Source organism: Heptranchias perlo, chromosome 8 (genome assembly GCF_035084215.1).
Source record: "Heptranchias perlo isolate sHepPer1 chromosome 8, sHepPer1.hap1, whole genome shotgun sequence".
Lineage (NCBI taxonomy): Eukaryota > Metazoa > Chordata > Chondrichthyes > Hexanchiformes > Hexanchidae > Heptranchias > Heptranchias perlo.
Window position 1 is genome coordinate 14,099,514 of NC_090332.1, and position 18,629 is coordinate 14,118,142.

General features: G+C 40.1%; 1 protein-coding gene across 1 annotated transcript in view; it reads right to left on the reverse strand.

Moving 5' to 3' along the window:
• Nucleotides 1-18,629, reverse strand: part of slc30a6 (solute carrier family 30 member 6) — a 111,034-nt gene that overhangs the window by 6,817 nt on the left and 85,588 nt on the right. Inside the window, exon 14 of the mRNA XM_067988694.1 lies at nucleotides 17,878-17,946. Within this exon, the coding sequence (XP_067844795.1) occupies nucleotides 17,878-17,946 (69 nt within the window). The remainder of the gene's footprint in view (nucleotides 1-17,877; nucleotides 17,947-18,629) is intronic.

Consider the following 18,629-nt stretch of genomic DNA (forward strand, 5'->3'; position numbering starts at 1 on the left):
CGTTCTTCCTACTGAAATGTATCACTTCGCATTTTTCTGCGTTAAATTTCATCTGCCACGTGTCCGCCCATGCTACCAGCCTGTCTATATCCTCTTGAAATCTATCACTGTTTACTACCCTTCCAAGTTTTGTGTCATCTGCAAATTTTGAAATTGTGCCCTGTACACCCAAGTCCAAGTCATTAATATATATCAAGAAAAGCAGTGGTCCCAGCACTGACCCCTGGGGAACACCACTGCACACCTCCCTCCAATCTGAAAAACAACCGTTCACCACTATTCTCTGTTTCCTGTCGCTTAGCCAATTCTGAATCCATGTTGCTACTGCCCCTTTTATTCCATGGGCCGCAATCTTGATGATAAGCCTACCATGTGGCTCTTTATCAAACGCCTTTTGAAAGTCCATATACCATCACATCAACTGCATTGCCCTCATCTACCCTCTGTTACCTCATCAAAAAACTCCATCAGGTTAGTTAAACATGATTTGCCTGTAACAAATTCGTGCTGGCTTTCCCTAACCAATCCACCCTCGTCCAAGTGACTGTTAATTCTGTCCCGCATTATTGTTTCTAAACGTTTCCCCACCACTGAGGTTAAACTGACTGGCCCATAGTTGCTGGGTTTATCCTTACACTGTTTTTTGAACAAGGGTGTAACATTTGCAATTCTCCAGTCCTCTGGCACCACCCCATCTATGGATGTTTGGAAGATTATGGCCAGTACCTCCGCAATTTCCACCCTTACTTCCGTCAGCAATCTAGGATGCATCCCATCCGGACAGGGTGATTTATCTACTTTAAGTACATCTAGCCTTTCAAGTTCCTCTTCTTTATCAATTTTAGCCCATCCAGTATCTCAACTATATCTTCCTTTACTGAGACTGTGGCAGAACTTCTTCCTTGGTAAAGACAGATACAAAGTTCTCATTTAGTACCTCGGTCATCCCCTCTGCCTCCATGAGTAGATCTCCTTTATGGTCCCTAATCGGCACCACCCCTCCTCTTACTACCCGTTTACATGCCTGTAGAAGACTTTTGGATTCCCTTTTATGTTGGCTGCCAGCCTATTCTCATACTCTCTCTTTGCCCTTCTTAATTCCTTTTTCACTTCCCCTCTGAACTTTCTCTATTCAGCCTGGTTGTCACTTGTGTTATCAACCTGACATCTGTCATATGCTCCTTTTTTCCGTTTCATCTTACTCACTATCTCTTTTATCATCCAGGGAGCTCTGGCTTTAGTTGCCCTACCTTTCTGCCTTTTGGGAATGTGCCTAGACTGTACCCGAACCATCTCTTCCTTAAAGGCCGCTCATTGTTCAATTACGGTTTTGCCTGCCAATCTTTGATTCCAATTTACCCAGACCAGATCTGTTCTCATCCCATTGAAACTGGCCCTCCTCCAATTGATTATTTTTACTTTAGAGTGGTCTGTGTCCTTTTCCATAGCTATTCTAAACCTTACGATACCATGATCGCTGCTCACTAAATGCTCTCCCACTGACATATGCTCCACTTGGCCCACCTCATTCCCTAGAACCAAGTCCAGCAATGCCTCCTTCCTCGTTGGACCAGAAACGAACTGGTTAAGAAAGTTATCCTGAACACATTTCAAAAATTCCTCTCCCTCTTTGCCCCTTATATTATTATTGTTATCCAGTCTATATTAGGATAGTTGATGTCCCCAGTTATCACTACTCTATAGCTTTTGTACCTCTCTGTAATTTCCCTGCAAATTCGCTCCTCTAAATCCTTCCCACTAGTTGGTGGCCTATAGAATACACCCAGTAGTGTAATGGCACCTCTTATTTCTTAATTCTAACCAAATAGATTCTGTCCTTGACCCCTCCAGGACTTCTCTCTCCAGTACTGCAATATTCTCCTTTATCAATATTGCCACCCCCCCCTTCTTTCCTTCCCTATCTTTCCTGAACACCTTGTATCCAGGAATATTTAGTACCCAATCCTGCCCTTGAATTTACAACTACATATCTCCTCAAACCTCTCAGAACTATCCCAACATAGAACAAATTACATTTTGCAGTTACTATTAAGACAGTAAATATGGCTGCCATTTTGCACACAGCAAGATTCCACAAACAGCAAAGAGATGAATGATCAGTTAGTCTGTTTTTTTTTATATATACAGTTTTGGAGGGAAGAATGTTGACCAGGAGAACTCCCTGCTCTTCCTCAATAATGCCATGAGATTTTTAATAGATGATAATACACAATCTGAAGGCAATCTACCATTTCTTCTAATAGTGAAAAAACTATTCACGTGCAGTTGGTGTGAATAAAGGGATCCTTGTGTTCGCCATGTGTAAATTAAAGGCATAATAAGCTGCCCAACCACGTTGTTTTTAATAACATGGTATCAGTTCAGGAGAGATCACTTTCAAAAGGAATGTTACGTTTTTGGGTCTTTACTCTAGATTTGTCATGGGTTCAGCCTCTCAGACCACTCCAATAGGCATGCCCTCATTCCCTATGACCCAGAGGGTGCTTATACCTGCCCAATAACTAAATAATTTGGAGTTTCATTCAGGGATCAAACAGCAAACCCTCTTCACCATATTTCAGCTTACTGACTATATTATGTGTCCTTACATGATCTTCCTCACCTTTGGAAGGTGCCGGAATAAACACTTCACAAACAATATCTGTGTACAACCGCCCATACCCCGGCAGAAATCGATGCAACAAAGCATGTGCAAACCAGGCCCCTCACTGAGCAGATGTTTGGAATGCTAAAACTACACATCAATTGCTTAGACCAGTCAAATGGAGCCTTATAACATGTAGTAGGTTGAATAATATTGCCAGCGAGCCATGTTTATTCACCAGCTCAAATTCAGTACTTGGAGCCCATTGATATCGGAAAAGGTGCGTTTTGCTATTTGCAAACTGATCTATGTGCTGTGTTTGCAGGAGCCGAATCACCATTTTTTTTTCAGCAATTTAATTCAATTCGCAATCATAGACAGGGCATCGGGTAATTACACGAGCTATATAGATGATGTACATGGATACACTCTCCTTACTAATATTGAAGGTCATGAGTTAACAGCATCAGCTTTTACACTGTGTATGGTTACATATCACAAACATACTGAAACATTATACCATCATGCCAAGATAGAAGTTTTGTCTAATTTCCATAGATTTTATTGTTACTTAAAGCATTTATTTGTATAATATAGACTAGCCATATTATTCACTCTCAACTCAAATTATTTCTTTATAAAACTTACCATCATTGCAAGCTAATCCTTTGTATGGTGGTCATTACCCAACATTACTCAAAACTGAATAAAAACCATCCCACAAAGTTATTAGCAGACTAGCAAATATTGTGGATTGATTTCGAGGCTGTAATTTCATCTCAAGAGTTCAGATACCTGATTGAATTTCATTCTCATGATTTATGACATATCATTGATCAGATTACTGCTTTGCAATCATTCCCAGGTGTCATTATCCTCTACATAAACCACAACATTCAGGGGTGTCAATCAACAATTAACACCTTGACAGTGAGGTACAGGCATCAAGTGGAAGTGGCTTAAAGAGGACTGAAACCACTCGCAAGATTGAATAAAAAAAATGGGGGGGGGGGGGAAACAAGAGGATTGGTTTTGAAGAGGACAAAAAATGAATTGCTTTCAGAGAGCATTTTCATGTAAACCACAATCTTAAACCATGAGTTTCTTTTTACGCCTTCTGTACATGCCGAATTAAATTCTCCACAGGGATCACACACCTTCCGCTATTGGCACAAAGCATTTCACATGACCAAGCTACAATGGTTCGGAGACAAGATGTTGCTTCTCAGATGTCGTGTCTTTAGTATGCAGCTGCTTTTTTTGAAGTGAGCTAATAAGCAGTTTTTTGGCCTAATGAATGCTGGCTCTGCCAGGTCTGGTTTTATTTAGTGATGTTTAATCCAATCTGCTATCCTCACCACTTTTACACAGGAGCCTATATTTATTGCACAAATAAAGCAAAAAAAAAGATAATTCTTTTGCCTACAAGATAAAAAATATCTAGGCTTTGATCACCTTTTTGTGTGCTGTTGTTATGAAGTTTTTGATGAGAAATAAACAGGAACAAAGATCAAAAAGGTGATTAGGAGAGCTCAATAGGGCTTCAGAAACTATGAAACAAATGCAATTTACTTAGAGTAACAACAGAGCACACCGTGCAATTAAAGTTTAAAATTAAAACTCATGGAATTCTATAACGTATTTTTAATCTAGATCAGGTTAGCTGTAATAAACCACAAAACTGGCAAATTTTCATTTAAAAAAAATTGAGTGTAAAGACATAAGCAAAGAAGAGGAAAACACAGAAGAAAATGTGCAGTGACGCACTGCCCACGCAAAAGCTTCACACTCTTGTGCAACGGAGCCAGTAGATTAGGTGATTCTGGCATAATAAATCACAAAAGCGATGCTCAAGTAGTTTGTGAAAGTCTGCAGATCTTGAGACTGAACTACTGTTCCACTGATTGCTCAGTGGCCAAATACACTGCATGATGTGGCCATAAGCAGAATAGGCAGATCTTAAGACTTGATTCCTGGCCTCAGCTAAGTTGGCTGATCTCAACCAAGCTTGAATTAGTGGCACCATGCCTAGCCAGTGTCCCTGGCCTAGAAAGGAAAAATATAGAGAGGGAATCCCCACTCCTGACTGCAATCCAGTGTGTGTGTGTGTGTGTGTGTGTGTGTGTGTTTATGTTTATAGCAATCATCGGATAAAACTAGGTAACCTTTGTTCCGACTTTCCTCTCCCCACTTTTCAAAGTCACCTTCATTTTCATCCTTTTCAGAGAAGCCAATCAGAACCATAGCATGCGTCATCAGTGATGTGCCATACATCAGCCTTTTATTGGGACAGTTCCATACCACTAGCCCACCAATTCACTAACTGACTTTGTACGTTATGTACAGCCACTTGAACAAAGCATTGTTGAGCACTTGTCTAGATTAAAGCACTTGAACAAAAGACTGCTGCCTTCCATAGAACAGTACCCCAGAATAAGTCACTGCCTTTAGGAGAGGTAAAGGTGATCAAGCTCCTCCCAGCATCTTTCATTAAACTCTCCACAGTGCACAAAGCTGCATAAAATATGTTGGTTGAAGAATTTCAGATTCATCAGCAAAACATTAAGCTGTTACAGCTCATTCCCTATAGGAGATACCAGATCACGATAATGTAATGCATGAGAGCGTTATGAATTCTGGTGGATCAACTTTCTCTACAACCTGTACAATTAAATGTCTTGCATCCAGCGTGCATCCATAGCGCATGCAAAATTATCCATTAGTATCAAATGGGTTGTTCCAGACTACCTGTGATTAACACCACATGACATGTATAGTTTAGGAAACGTCACCGTCTTTCAGGCATGTAAAAAGCTAAAAAGAGTACTATATAAACTTCCCATATAGCGTTATTTGAGCAACCGAGGGTCACAGGCAACATGTACTGCATCAAAAGCCATCTTTGCTACTTTGACTCACAGCTTGCTGGGAAACCATTTTGCTTTGCACTGCAGATCCAACAAAATGAAATAAAACGCTTACCTCACAGTCACCCAGGGATCTCTTCCCCCTCAAGACTACCATTTTGTTAGAATGCTACACTGCTTAAAGGCTGGAAACAAAATATATGTTTGTGAAGGACTTCCCTAGAGTGCCTCAACATGCATTATCAAGAGTGTTTGTTGTTGATTTTCTAAACACACCTGAGGACAGCACATCTACTTCCCCATCTGAAGCACAGCTATGGTGCCCACTTGGGATAATATTAACTGGCGCTGCACAGGCTCTATTTTCAGAAGCTGTGACTGTATCCAAGTGACAGAACATGACCAGACATATCCAAGTAAATCTCTAAAATTCCCCATAGATACAATTATTTGTTTATTCTCTTTCAGGCTGTGCTAGTGTTAACTTGCTAAGTGGTTAACAGCTTGAGCTCTTTGCCATATCAATAATTTTCTCAATTATGAGTCCCATTCTTCAATACTTTTAACAAAAAAACAGGAGTTTAGATATTTTCTGAAAAATAAAATATTTATTGTATTCCTGTGTGAAGATTTATAACAGTGTGGTGCCACTGCAAGCAGAACTTAATCTCTCCTGTTTCTGTAAAGTGCTGCATTGAGATGCTTTGTTGCAGTATTATTTAGAGCCTATGATATGCAACTGTAGCAAGAGTACCATCATGGAAAGGTCCTAAGATTGCCATATTTGCAGTGATATTATATTTGCAGCCTGCAGTAGGAAACGGTCACATCTGTCCCCTACTGACAATCTGCAGGACGAAACTGTAGCAGTGATACCATAGTTGAACCTTGTGGTAAGGAACTGAAACAATAGTGCTACACATTCAGCCTGCAAATTTTTTTTAATATACCTTCTCAGGATGTGGATGTTGCTAGCAAGGCTGACATTTATTGCTCATCCCTAGTTGCCCTAAGAAGGTGATGCTGGACCTTCTTCAATCACTAGTAGCGATTTGATACAACTTGACTGGCTTGCTCAGCCACTTCAGAGGGCAGTTAGGTGTCAGTGTCGGTGTGAAACTGGAGTTATATATAGGCCAGACCAGATAAGGACAGCAGGGTTCCTTCCCTAAAGGACATTAGTGAACCAACTGTTTTTTTTTAAAACAACAATCCAACATTTGGTCACTTTTACTGATACCAGCAATTTGTTTCCAGATTTTTAAAACTGAATTAAAGTTCTCAAACTGCCTTGGTGAGATTTGAACCAGTTCTATGAATTATTAGTTCAGGCCTCTGGATTGCTAGTCCAGTAAAATAACCACTAGACTAGCATACTGCACTTACAGCCTGAAATACAGAATTGCTTTAGCGATACCATACTTACAACTTGAAATATGGATCTGTTCTAGTGATACCATACTTACAGCTTGAAATATGGAACTGTTTGAATGATACCATACTTACAGCTTGAAATATGGAACTGTTCTAGTGATACCATACATATAGCTTGAAATATGGAACTGTTGTAGTGATACCATACATATAGCCTGCATTAGGAAATGTTATCAGCAACAATGGCTTTTCTCCCCACATAATGAATCACAGGAAATTTCACAAACTATACATGGATGCTAGCTTAGTGACTAATATACAAAACAAATACTCAGAGCTAAGAATTACAGGATGGCAAATACCATTTAATGGATTTTGTAAATGGCAGCCTGTCATGTTCAGAAAGAGCTGACATGAATAATGTGAGTGCATTAAGAAGTGCCTCTGCACCTGTGTCAATTTCCAATACAAATTTAAAAAGTAAAATGCCTCCATCTGTGGTAGAAACAAAATACGCAAGGCAGAATATTAGAACAACCTGTTTATTCTACTCATGAGGAAGATGTTTGTAAGTCATATGATCAGGTCTTCCCAGTTGATGCAAGGAATCAGGTATCCCACTGTTCTGCTTGTGTGCCCTGTATTTATTAATTTAAAAAGCTGTACATAACAGTCACAAATTAAGCATTGTGTGCATAAACAAATCAGTTGTAATAAGTGTGCAGTTCATTGCAATTAGATTTCATGCATTGAACACTGAGTTTTAAAAAAAAATTATATTTTCAAGAGTGTAAAAAATGCCTTGTGTTGTTTCTTAAAATTGTTTAATTCGAATTACTGGATAATTTGATTTTTTTTAAAGCAAAAACAATATAATTAACCGGAGTCCATTGTAATCTGTTTTTGGTGGTGTTGGTTGATGGAGGAATGTTGACTAGGACACCAGGAGAATTCCCTCCTCTTCTTAGCATGGTGACACAGGATCTTTTATACGAATATGAGCAGGTAGACATGGCCTCGGTTAAATGTCTTATCCAAAAGACAGCTGCCATTAACTTCCGTGGGGATTCTCCCAATCTCCTGCTATAACTTTGGCGGAAGATTGGCGGAACCCTGGACAACTGGAGGAAATAGCCATTTTTGCCATTTCTGCAGGGTTTCAGTCAAAATTATGGTGGTTGATCAGGGGACCCCTGCGGAAATTCCAACCCAGCATCTCAATGAATGCAGCAATGAAATGCCAGCCTAGACATGTGCTTGAGTCACAAACTTCTGACTCAGAGGCAAGAGTGTTACCACTGAACCAAGCATGAAACTTAGTCACATTTCTTGGTGTGGTTATAGCTTTTCAGGCTTGAACAGCAAGGGCCTTCGTGGCACACAGACTAGCAGGGATTCTGCTGCTAGTTGAAGATCATGCACTTTTCTTTTCTTCCTCCCTACACTGGCAGTGTGCAACCCTCTCCACATCAAATATGTGGCTGAACAACTTTGGGACATATCCCAATCTGAAAAAGTCATACTCAACCTCCACCTGGAGCTGGGGAAATACCAAGTAGTCTGGGGCCCATTTTATCATATCATCATAGTAAGTACAGCACAAGAGGAGGCCATTTGGCCCATCATGCCTGTGCTGGCTCTTTGAAAGAGCTATCCAATTACTCCCATTCCCCTGCTCTTTCCCCATAGCCCTGTAAATTTTTCCCCTTCAATTATTTATCCAATTCCCTTTTGAAAGTTACTATTGAATCTACTTCCACCATCCATTCAGGCAGTGCATTCCAGATCATTTCAACTCACTGCATAAAAAATATGTATCCTCATGTCGCCTCTGGCTCTTTTGCCAATCACCGTAAATCTGTGTCCTCTGGTTACCGACCCTTCTGCCACTGGTAACAGTTTCTCCCTATTTACTCTATTAAAACCGTTCACGATTTTGAACACCTCTATCAGTTCTCCCCTTAATCGTCTATGTTTTAAGGAGAACAACCCCAGCTTCTCCAGTGTCCCCACATAACTGAAGTCCCTCATCCATGGTGCCATTCTAGTAAATCTGTTCTGCACTCTCTCTAAGGACTTGACATCCTTCCTAAAGTGTGGTACCCAGAATTTAACACAATACTCCAGCTGAGGCCTATGCAGTGTTTTATAAAGGTTTAGCGTAACCTCCTTGCTTTTGCAAGGAGTAACCTAGCGTAAAAATACGTAATTGGAGGAGGGCCAACGTCAGTGGGTTGAGAACGGATCTGGCCTGGGTAAACTGGAATTAAAGATTGGCAGGCAAAACTGTAATCGAACAATGGACGGCCTTTAAAGAGATGGTTCGGCGACAGTCCAGGTACATTCCCACAAGGGGGAAAAGGTAGGTCAACCAAAGCCTGAGCTCCCTGGATGCTGAAAGAGATAGAGAGTAAGATGAAGCAGGAAAAGGGGGTGTATGACAGATGTCAAGTTCATAATACAAATGAGAACCAGGCTGAATATAGAAAGTAGAGAGGAGAGATGAAAAAGGAAATAAATGGGGCAAAGAGAGTATGAGAATAGACTGGCAGCTAACAAAAGGGAATCCAAAAGTCTTCTACAGGCATATAAATAGTAAACGGGTAGTAAGAGGAGGAAGGGGGCCGATTAGGGACCAAAAAGGAGATCTACGCATGGAGGCAGAGGGCATAGCTCAGGTACTAAATGAGTACTTTGCATCTGCATTTACCAAAGTCATAGTAAAGGAGGAGATAGTTGAGATACTGGATGGGCTAAAAATTGATAAAGGAGGTACCAGAAAGGCTGGCTGTACTTAAAGTAGATAAGTCACCTGGTCTGGATGGGATGCATCCTAGGTTGCTGAGGGAAGGGTGGAAATTGCAGAGGTACTTGACATAATCTTCCAATCCTCCTTAGATACACGGCTGGTGCCAGGGGACAGGAGAATTGCAAATGTTACACCCTTGTTCAAATAAGGGTGTAAGAATAAACCCGGCAACTATAGGCCAGTCAGTTTAACCTCGGTGGTGGGGAAACTTTTAGAACAATAATCCAGGACAAAATTAATAGTCACTTGGATAAGTGTGGATTAATAAAGGAAAGCCAGCACAGATTTGTTAAAGGCAAATCATGTTTTAACTAACTTGATTGAGTTTTTTGATGAGGTAGCAGAGAGGGTTGATGAAGGCAATGCGATTGATGTTGTGTATATGGACTTTCAAAAGGCGTTTGATAAAATGCCACATAATAGGCTTGTCAGCAAAATTGAAGCCCATGGAATAAAAGGGGTAGTGGCAGCATGGGTACAAAATTGACTAAGTGACAGGAAACAGAGAGTAGTGGTGAATGGTAGTTTTTTGGACTGGAGAAAGGTATACAGTGGTGTTCCCCAGGGGTCGGTACTAAAATCACTGCTTTTTTTGATATATATTAATGACTTGGATGTACAGGGCACAATTTCAAAATTTACAGATGACACAAAACTTGGAAATGTAGTAAACAGTGAGGAGGATAATAATAGACTTCAAGAGGACATAGACAGGCTGGTGGAACTGGTGGAACGGGCGGACACACGGCAGATGAAATTTAACGCAGAAAAGTGCGAAGTGCTACATTTTGGCAGGAGGAACGAGGCGAGGCAATATAAACTGAAGGGTGCAGGAACAGAGAGATCTGGGGGTATATGTGCACAAATCGTTGAAGGTGTCAGGAGAGGTTCAGAAAGCGGTTAAAAAAACCATACGGGATCCTGAGCTTTATAAATAGAGGCATAGAGTACAAAAGCAAGGAAGTTCTGTTGAACCTTTATAAAACACTGGTTCGGCCACAACTGGAGTATTGTGTCCAATTCTGGCACCGCACTTTAGGAAGGGTGTGAAGGCCTTAGAGAGGGTGCAGAAAAGATTTACTAGAATGGCTCCAGGGATGAGGGACTTCAGTTACATGAATGGACTGGAGAAGCTGGGGTTGTTCTCCTTAGAGCAGAGAGGAGATTTGATAGTGGTGTTAATAAAGTAAATAAAGAGAAATTGCTCCCATTGGCAGAAGGGTCGAGAACCAGAGGACACAGATTTAAGGTGATTGGCAAAAGAACCAAAGGCGACATGAGGAAAAACTTTTTTTACGCAGCGAATAATTGTGATCTGGAATGCGCTATCTGAAAGGGTGGTGGAAGCAGATTCAATCGTGGCTTTCAAAAAGGAACTTGAATTTGCAAAATTCAAGTATTTAAAAAAAAAATTTGCAGGGCTACGGGGAAACCGCAGAGGAATGGGACTAACTGGATTGCTCTTACAAGGAGTTGGCATGGGCTCGATGGGCTGAATGGCCTCCTTCTGTGCTGCAACCATTCTATGATTCTATTCTCTGCGCTGCTATTAATAATGCCCAGAATCCTTTATGCTTTTTTAACAGCCTTCTCGACTTGTCCTGCCACCTTCAAAGATTTGTGTATGTGCATCCCCAGGTCTCCCTGTTCCTGCACCCCCTTTAAACTTGTACCATTTAGTTTATATTGCCTCTCCTCATTCTTCCTTCCAAAATGTATCACTTCACACCTCTTTGTGTTAAATTTCATCTGCCATGTGTCTGCCCATTTCACCAGTCTTTCTATGTCCTCCTGAAATCTGTTACTATCCTTGAAATTGTTTGCTACATTTCCGAGTTTTGTGTCATCTGCAAACTTTGAAATTATACCCTCTATACCCAAGTCCAGGTCATTAATATATAATCAAAAAGAGTAGTGGTCCTAATACTGGCTCCTGGAGCTGTATACTTCCCTGCAGTCTGAAAAACAACCGTTCACCACTACTCTGTTTTCTGTCCTTTAGCCAATTTTGTATCCATGCTGCCACTGTCCCTTTAATCCCATGGGCTTTAATTTTCCTAAGAAGTTTATTATGTGGTACTTTATCAAATGCTTTTTGAAAGTCCATATACACCATATCAACCACATTTCCCTCAAAGAATTCAATTTGTTCAAACATTTTGGTTTTGTTTTAGAATGCAAAGTCATTCTCAGAATGTCAATGAGCACAAAAGGGGTTTGAATTTCCCATTCTTTTTCCTACCACATCGTAATTTAGTGAGTTTATATTTCTTTTCTTTTCCTTCCTCCCCTCGCAATTTTGACACCCTGTCACTACCTACAAACAGATTCAGGCTTCGAGGGAGGAAAGCTGCAAGCAACAGATTTTTCTGAAGCCAGTCTCTATGCGCTGTAATCAGTTAACAGAAGGTGCACTCTGTGGGACAGGAATGATCCTGACGGTTTTTCAATGCTCCTGAGCCAGAACACTCCACTGTGGTATAGGTTTCGTCATAATATTTTTCATTTTTTTGTTCTGCACAACATGTTATTGTACTTTGTTTTATAACCCAGTGGGACAAATTTCCAGGATATGGCACATACATGTGTACAAAACAGACAAATTGCAAACTTAAGATTCACAAACAATAAACAAATCCAGCGAGTGAATGCAGCTGATACAAATGGTACATTAAAGTAGTATACAAACAAGAATCACCTAGTCTAGATAGGAAGCTATTCTATTTGTAGTTAGTTACTATTTAAGAAGGAAGCATATTATAAAATTGCAGAAAGTAATAAAGGAGAAATGCAGGTGCAATACCAAAAGCAAAGAAGGGAAGCAAAAAGGGAAAATGGAAGGGTATGATAATAGCAATATTGCCACAGTAAAAGCAAGAGAAGGTTAAAGAACGACAGACGTCTTTGGGATGAAGAGGCAATTTTATAGTACGGAATGAAAGAATGGCAGAAGTGCTTCAATATTTTGGCTTTGTATTTAGGTGAGGAAGGGAGGTCTACAGGGATATATACACACTAAAAAAACAGACAGCATAAAAAAATTTATAGGATTTCTAGTTGATGATCTAGGTTTTGCACCCTCCCTCACACCCGATGATTTTCTGGTGGAACTGGCAAACAACTCGTGGATGTGCTCTGCCTCGCCGCCCCACTGTTTTCCATGGGGCCAGTTCTAACAGGGAAAACCGTGCCTAACCGTATGTAGACAGGCATATGGTGAAGAGCAGCTGTGTTTCCCACCATTTGCACTCATGGAATGCTTGGTGTGGGGACCGGCTGTTAGGCCTGACATACAATGATCAGAAATTGGTGGAAGGGACCCTGGGGCAAAAACTGCAGAGGCAAGCACTTTGAGTGCTGCCATGCACAGGCCCATTAATGAAACTTGAAATTTTTTAGATAAAAAAAATTCAATTAGACAACTCGCTGGTCACTTCTTTCTCACACAGCGGTAAACCTCTAAGGACCACAGCTGCAAGTCTCCACCCCAGACTGGGGTAACCTCTTGGGAGTTGCCAGGAAGTCCACCTCCCATATGTAAAAGATTACACACTGGAAATACAGATGGGTTTGTATGGAAGCCCTGCCAGAGATGCACCCCAGACAGCAGTGGGGGCCTGAGCCGCTAAGTCACCAAGCCCAGATGGTCTACACTCTGGAATACTTAGGGAGATAGCGATTTAACAGCAGGGCATGAAGGTTCATTGTTAAATAAGCAGAATACTCACCAGATAATTTTCTAAAATTCTTTGGAAACAGAAATTATATCAAAGGACCATAAAGGGTGGGGGGGGGGGGGGGGGGGAGGGGGAGAAGGGATAAAGCATTAACTATAGGCCACTTAGCTCACACGAATAGCAGGAAACTGTTCTCGGCCGACACTTCAGTGCAGTACTGTCTGCCCTCTCCGGTGGATGTAAAAGTTCGAAGAGGAGCAGGGAAGTATTCCCTGTGTCCATGCCAATATTTATCCCTCAACCAACATCACACAGAGATTATCTGGACGTTAATCACAAAGCTGCTTGCGGAACCTTGCTGTTTGCAAACTGCCTACATTTCAACAATACAAAATTCCCATAGTACTGCATTGAAGGGTCAGCCTAAATTATGTAATGGGACTTGCAATGAGACTTCAATTCATAACTTTGTGACTCAGAGGCAAGAGTCCCTTCATCTGAGCCAAGCTAATACTGAAGGTAGCCAAAGACAATGTGGTGTAATATCCTGGATACTACAATCGATTGTGTTTCTACAAACAGGATAACCAGGTCTCTGCTTCCAGAACCTTACGGACAAAAGTCATATCCCACGGCTTACATCCTATATATAATAGAAAACTGAAGACAAAAGGAATGAGTCACACGGCTCATTAAAAATGCTCGAGTTAAGAAAAGTCAACTTTTCATAAACCTGTGAAAAAGGCAGGCTTCCAAAAGTCAGACATGTTGTTCAGGCACCACAGGCCTTTGTTTTTCTCTGTATTGGTGGTGCAGCAACTTTAATAGCCCTTCCCAGTATGGTGTCTCCTCCACAACGCTACAGAGATGTGGGACGGAATTTTGAAAAAGTTGAATGTGCAACTTTTTCATTCAAAATTTTGCAGCGCTACAGAGGAAGCATTGTATTCGTAAGTTCTTGTAAAACAGTAGAGGCAATAAAGTGTTTGGGTCAGTAAATGAATTTTTTTTTTGGTCTAATGCTTTCTCCTTACCTGCTGAGCAACCTGCACTAGAAATGAGAGATTTTTTTTTATTAAACTAGCAGGAAGACAAAACTCCAAATAAACCAGCCTGCTTCCAAATGCAGATATATCATTGAGGGAATTGGGGAAAAAGTACAAAGCTTAGAACAAAGGGTTCCAAGCAGTCAGGATCCACTCCACTCTCCACCATAGTTTAGAGGTGGAACATAGAATATAATTAAAAAAAACAAATAAAGCAGCATAAAATGGAACACACGTTAAATTCAATGCCAGCTAATTTGGGACCATGAAAAGTTGCCACACTATAGAAGTGACTCCCTACAGAAGTGGCTATAAGTATAGGTTGCATGTTGTGGGGTATAAGTAATCAGATAGATCTGTAATATCCATCCAGAAACTTTGTTAACTGCTGATGCACTTAAAGGACGTCACCTTAAGATGTATACTTTTAATGCAAAATCTTTATCTCTTCATCGATTCCACCAGAAACTCCTTAAATGAAGATTCCCTTCCACAGAGTTCAATAAAGCCACTTAATTGCAAAAAAGCGAATTGGACAGAAGAGGGTTTTTGTAGACTGTATATACTGTCTGACATCAATATAAAGTGTAGCTATGGAGGAGACCAGATATCAGAATGCCACAGGTTTTACCCATTCTTCTTAGCATAAGTGATACCACTTTCATTTACACTAAGGTGCCATGGTAGGAGCTGCAATTTTAAGTTGTAAATTCCACCGTGTCACCTCGTCCTTCTCAGCTACACTATCAAGAGAAAATTGTAAGAGAAGTAGAAACAATGACCGAAGCAAAAGTTGGCCAAGAAGGGACCAAAACAGCAGGTCAGATGCAAAGGCTTTGAAGGGAAACGGAGAAGCAAACAGATACCAGAAGCATGGCACAATCCTGAAAACAACCCTTGTTCGGAATTAAAAGCAGTTTTGTATTTTCTGCTTGTTAATACAGGTTGTGTCAGAGCTAAGAAATGAAACATTTTCCATCCAGCACCACAAGTATTATACACTAATCAGCTTTTTGAGTGAATCAAAGATAAAGCAGAGCTTAAAAATACCTTGAAACTCAAAAATTTCAAAATTAAGTTGGAATTGGGGAGAGGAAGAGGAATATAAAAAATTAAAATATCAAGGATCGGGAAACAGCAGCACAAAACTCACATTGGCATTGTATAAAGAGATATTCACATGTGGTAAAGTGCAGAGGGATTTCAGTGGAAAGTATGTTTGTTACAAATATAACAAGTGAATGGATCCAGAATCTATTTTCACACCTGTTACTTCAGATTTTCTACTGTGTCTGAGTGTGTGGCATGTTCGCACTTGATGTGGCCTGAGACCAATCTCTCTCATGCTGATTTTCTCTCTTGGGTCTAATTGTTTGCAACAAGTAATTAAACATTTTGCTCTGCAGAAATATGTTCCAATATGGTCCAAACACAACCATTTGTTTACAGCCAATTTCGTATCATATGTGCTATACATACCAAATAAAGGCATGAAAATCTGATTCATATGTACAAATATTTGAGGAAGCAATTCAAAAAAAATTCTATATAGATTGCATTTGTTAAATTTGGCACTAGAAAAAAAAAATCACAAAATAATATGTGTATCTATGTTTGTGAATACAGACCGATAATATGTTTTGTTATGCAGTCTGTTTGTTTAGAAAAATTTCCCAGGTGAATTTAACTGAAATGTTGCAAGATCTATTTTTATACAAAGATGCGAGAAGGTATAGCTCAATGTGTGTCTGTGAGGAGAAACAACGACTTAATGGTTTATTGACACCAAGCTGGAACATAAACAAACGTGACAGAATTACATGGGAAAATACACACCAGGGGGAAAAAAACCATTGGCAGAGGTTGAAATGTACTTTAGTTGCTATAAAGGCATCCAGAACCTTACAGTTTTTTCCAATAGTTAAATATTTGATACTGAAGTATTGGAACCTAATGGGTGGACAATGTGCCCTGTTCCAATGCACTCATAACACAAATATCCTCAACAGTTCCATATAGTTTAATTGACTGTCTTAGTTCATCCATCTGGCAAAACCTACTGTTCTCCATACTGCAGACTCCACTAGCCTATCCGGAAGCCCATTCCAGGTGTTAATCATTCCTTGGGTGACAAACTTCCTGACATTACTCCTAAATTTGCCTTTCACAAGTTTGAGCCTGTGCCTCCTTTTCTTACTCTTTTGGCTTAGTTTGAAGTAATGTTCCAGATTTTTCTCTATATCTGTATGAGGTCTTCTCTCAGTCAACTCTTTTCAAGGCTGAAGAGCTGTAGTTTCTCCAGTTCTTTCTCATAATTCAATTCTCTGACACTGGGGATCAGCTTTGCTATCTAACAAATAAACAAAATCTCTACAAATTGCGCCAATGTTTAAAATCATTCCGTGATTTAACAAAAACCTTTCCATTATAGGCTCTCCACTGGCTGGAAAGCAGGCCTTTAAAGTAATTGAAAGGAACTTTAAAACAAGTGCTGAACATCTCCGTTCAGTCTGCAAGCATGACTGAGCTTCCGGCCACTTGCTATTTTAATTCTCCATCACACTCCCACTCTGACCTCTCTGTCCTTGGCCTCCTACGTTGTTCCAATGAAGCTCATCGCAAGCTTGAGGAACAGCATCTCAACTTTCGATTAAGCACTTTACAACCTTCCGGCCTCAACATTGAGTTCAACAACTTCAGATCATAACCACTGCTCCCATTTTCTTGGGCAGCAGGTACTGCTAATGGTTCTACTGTTGCCATTTGCACCTCCTCTGGACCCATCTTTTGTTTCTTTATTATTCCATTACCACCCCCCTTTTGCCTTGCACCATCATCCCTTTTGTCATTTAATCACTCCTGCTCTCCACCCTATCAGACCTTCCCTTTTGTTCATTCCCCACCCGGAACCCCACATTTTCCTTGGCTCTGTACTTGCTTATAAACGATCAAATCTCTAACTTCTACCAGTTCTGATGAAAGGTCATCGACCTGAAACATTAACTCTGCTTCTCTTCACAGATGCTGCCTGACCTGCTAAGTATTTCCAGCATCGGGTGTTTTTATTTTAAAACAAGTTCCTCCCACTTCCAAAATGAAAACCGAACACCAAAAGAAACAAAAAAAAGGTTTAAAACATATTTTTAAGAAGAAAAAAAAAGTTTGGAATAGACAGGATACACTGGATTAAGTAGAAAAAAGTAAAACTACAAATAAAAATAGGAAAGTAAGAAGGGAAAAGGAACAGGAAAAATACAGGTTTATTTTAAATTTTGATGTAAAATTGTGTTTTTAGTATTTTATTAATTTAGCAATAAAGCTAGTCCTAATGAGTTTATTACAGTAATGAAACATTACAAACACAATGTTACACAGAGCGGCAATATAGTTCAGACTATATTCAATACATACCTCATCAACTAAGAGAACTTTATCGTTTAAAAATGATAACATTTGTTGTTACAGAACTAAATTTATATTCTATCTATAAGGATCATACCAGAGTCCCAAATCCTAGGGTCCAAAAATGCTCATTCCGCACTTCGAGAACACCATCAAGAGTGGAGACCTGAAACAGAGACATTGAGGCATTCATATGCAGTGTGATTTCAAGTTTTACTTACAGTTAAGTTCAACATTTCTAAACTTTAAAGCAACGAACAAAAACAAGACCAAATTGCCGTTTAACATTCCACTGGAGAACTTGACAAATTACCTGCGCACGGAAGCACACAGAAAATAGATACTGAATCATCTTGGTTTTGAAAGACCACTTTATATATGTATGCGGCTGTCAAACTACCTTATATTTTTCATTGCGATTTTGAAGGATTCATGTTAGAGATAGGAATGAAAATAACATTCCTGGCAATGAAAAAGCAACACAAAGCTGTCAGCCAATGAGTCCTTTTTCTGTTTCAAGCCGTTCGGTCCTGTTTAGTGTTGTCACACTTTCTCCTTCAGCCAGGAGTGCAGCATATTGCCCTACAGTGCTGCTGCTCATTTTGTTTTCTCATGAGACAGAGGTGTATTGCCACAGGGCACTCCATCCAGCAATCTGGAAAAGGACCAACAAATCTTCCTCAATGCAGATACAGCAAACTGAAGTCGAAGTTTGGATTTAACTCAAAACCACATGGTTGGGAGACCAGTGTTCAGTTACTAAGATAGTATCAGTTGTGGCTCAGTTGGTAGCATTCTTGTCTCTGAGTCAGAAGGTTGTGGGTTCAGGTCATACTCCAGGAGCTTGAG